The 2,737-nt window shown below is 44.6% G+C and overlaps 1 protein-coding gene across 1 annotated transcript in view; it reads left to right on the top strand.

The window, feature by feature from the left end:
• LOC106599775 (E3 ubiquitin/ISG15 ligase TRIM25-like) overlaps positions 1-596 on the top strand; it is a gene marked incomplete at its 3' end in the record, with an annotated part of 9,174 nt that extends 8,578 nt beyond the window's left edge. The window contains exons 4-5 of the mRNA XM_045713541.1: positions 258-417; positions 544-596. Of these exons, the coding sequence (XP_045569497.1) occupies positions 258-417; positions 544-596 (213 nt within the window). The remainder of the gene's footprint in view (positions 1-257; positions 418-543) is intronic.
• Positions 597-2,737: the final 2,141 nt, after the last annotated feature.

Below are 2,737 nucleotides of genomic sequence, written 5' to 3'. Positions count from 1 at the left end.
CTGTCTGTGTCCCCCTCTCTCTGTGTCCCTCTCTCTGTGTCCCGCTCTGTGTCCCCCTGTCTGTGTCCCCCTGTCCCCCTGTCTGTGTCCCCCCTCTCTCTGTGTCTCTCTGTCTCTGTGTCTCTCTCTCTGTTCCTCTGTCTCTCTCTCTCTGTTCCTCTGTCTCTCTCTCTTTCTCTCTCTCTGTCCCTCTGTCCCTCTCTCTGTCTCTGTCTGTCTCTCTCTCTCTCTCTCTCTCTCTGTCTCTCTCTCTCCAGAGTTATCAGTCTCTCTCCAGTATCAGTGTATCTTCAGACTTACCCAGCATCGTTGTCCGTCCTCTTCAGTACTTTGGAGATGTGAGTAAGACTGTGTCTGAACTGAGAGAGAAACTAGAAGACTTCCTTAAAGGAGAATGGACCAAGATCTCCACTACAGGTGTGTTGAAAACAATCAGAACATCAACTTTAGACCATTGAAAGTTCCCTACTAGTCATATACATGTGGAATATGGTATGATGATAACATTCCCCTCTCTCTGTCAATGTGTTTGTGTGTCTGTAGTGAATATAGTGGAGGTTGTTCTGCCTCCAGAGCCCAAGACCAGAGAACAGTTGTTACAATGTGAGTCTCTTTATTGTGAAGTAACTAACAGTCTCTTTTACTGCCACTCCTAACAATCCCTCTAGAAATATATAGCAATAGTAGATCTAATCAAAGACTGGGTATCTATCTGACTCCTCATATTTCTCTGATTTGATCTCTGCTGTGCTCTAATCAAAGACAGGGTAGATACAGTATCTGACTTAACTTATTGTTCTGACTCCCCTCATTGGTCTCTGCTCTTCTCCCAGATTCCTGTCAGCTCACACTGGACCCAAACACAGCAGGCACATACCTCTCTCTGTCTGAAGGGAACAGAAAGGTGACCTGTACAGACCAAGTCCAACCATATCCTGATCATCCAGACAGATTCACCAACCATTACCAGGTTCTGTGTAGAGAGGGTCTGACTGGACGCTGTTACTGGGAGGTGGAGTGGACTGGGGGTTGGGTTATTACAGCAGTCTCATATAAAGACATCAGCAGAACAGAGAGAGGTAATAGATTTGGATTCAATAACAAGTCCTGGAGTTTACAGTGCTATAGAGGTGGTTATTATTTCAGACACAATAATGTTGTGACTAAAGTATCAGGCCCTCAGTCCTCCAGAGTAGGAGTGTACCTGGATCACAAGGCAGGTACTCTGTCCTTCTACAGTGTCTCTGACACAATGACCCTCCTCCACAGAGTCCAGACCACATTCACTCAGCCCCTCTATCCTGGGTTTATCTCTCTGTTATGGTACTGCTGAGCTGAGTTAAACTGTAGTAGGGTCCACACAGATACTAGTCATGCTGGTGTAGTCTATAGCTGAGCTGGTTAAACTGTAGTAGGGTCCACATAGATACTAGTCATGCTGGTGTAGTCTATAGCTGAGCTGGTTAAACTGTAGTAGGGTCCACATAGATACTAGTCATGCTGGTGTGTCTATAGCTGAGCTGGTTAAACTGTAGTAGGGTCCACATAGATACTAGTCATGCTGGTGTAGTCTATAGCTGAGCTGGTTAAACTGTAGTAGGGTCCACATAGATACTAGTCATGCTGGTGTAGTCTATAGCTGAGCTGGTTAAACTGTAGTAGGGTCCACATAGATACTAGTCATGCTGGTGTAGTCTATAGCTGAGCTGGTTAAACTGTAGTAGGGTCCACATAGATACTAGTCATGCTGGTGTAGTCTATAGCTGAGCTGGTTAAACTGTAGTAGGGTCCACATAGATACTAGTCATGCTGGTGTAGTCTATAGCTGAGCTGGTTAAACTGTAGTGGGTCCACATAGATACTAGTCATGCTGGTGTAGTCTATAGCTGAGCTGGTTAAACTGTAGTAGGGTCCACATAGATACTAGTCATGCTGGTGTAGTCTATAGCTGAGCTGGTTAAACTGTAGTAGGGTCCACATAGATACTAGTCATGCTGGTGTAGTCTATAGCTGAGCTGGTTAAACTGTAGTAGGGTCCACATAGATACTAGTCATGCTGGTGTAGTCTATTGCTGAGCTGGTTAAACTGTAGTAGGGTCCACATAGATACTAGTCATGCTGGTGTAGTCTATAGCTGAGCTGGTTAAACTGTAGTAGGGTCCACATAGATACTAGTCATGCTGGTGTAGTCTATAGCTGAGCTGGTTAAACTGTAGTAGGGTCCACATAGATACTAGTCATGCTGGTGTAGTCTATAGCTGAGCTGGTTAAACTGTAGTAGGGTCCACATAGATACTAGTCATGCTTGGTGTAGTCTATAGCTGAGCTGGTTAAACTGTAGTAGGGTCCACATAGATACTAGTCATGCTGGTGTAGTCTATAGCTGAGCTGGTTAAACTGTAGTAGGGTCCACATAGATACTAGTCATGCTGGTGTAGTCTATAGCTGAGCTGGTTAAACTGTATAGGGTCCACATAATACTATCATGCTGTGTAATCTTGCTGAGCTGGTTAAACTTAGTAGGGTCCACATAGATACTAGTCATGCTGGTGTAGTCTATAGCTGAGCTGGTTAAACTGTAGTAGGGTCCACATAGATACTAGTCATGCTCGGTGTAGTCTATTGCTGAGCTGGTTAAACTGTAGTAGGGTCCACATAGATACTAGTCATGTGGTGTAGTCTATAGCTGATGTTCAACTCTAGTAGGGTCCACATATCTAGTCATGCTTTAGTCTAT

The sequence above is a fragment of the Salmo salar genome, unplaced genomic scaffold (assembly GCF_905237065.1).
Source record: "Salmo salar unplaced genomic scaffold, Ssal_v3.1, whole genome shotgun sequence".
Taxonomy (NCBI): Eukaryota; Metazoa; Chordata; class Actinopteri; order Salmoniformes; family Salmonidae; genus Salmo; species Salmo salar.
The sequence above is the reverse complement of the archived record's forward strand: the minus strand, read 5'-3'. Positions and strand labels throughout refer to the sequence as shown.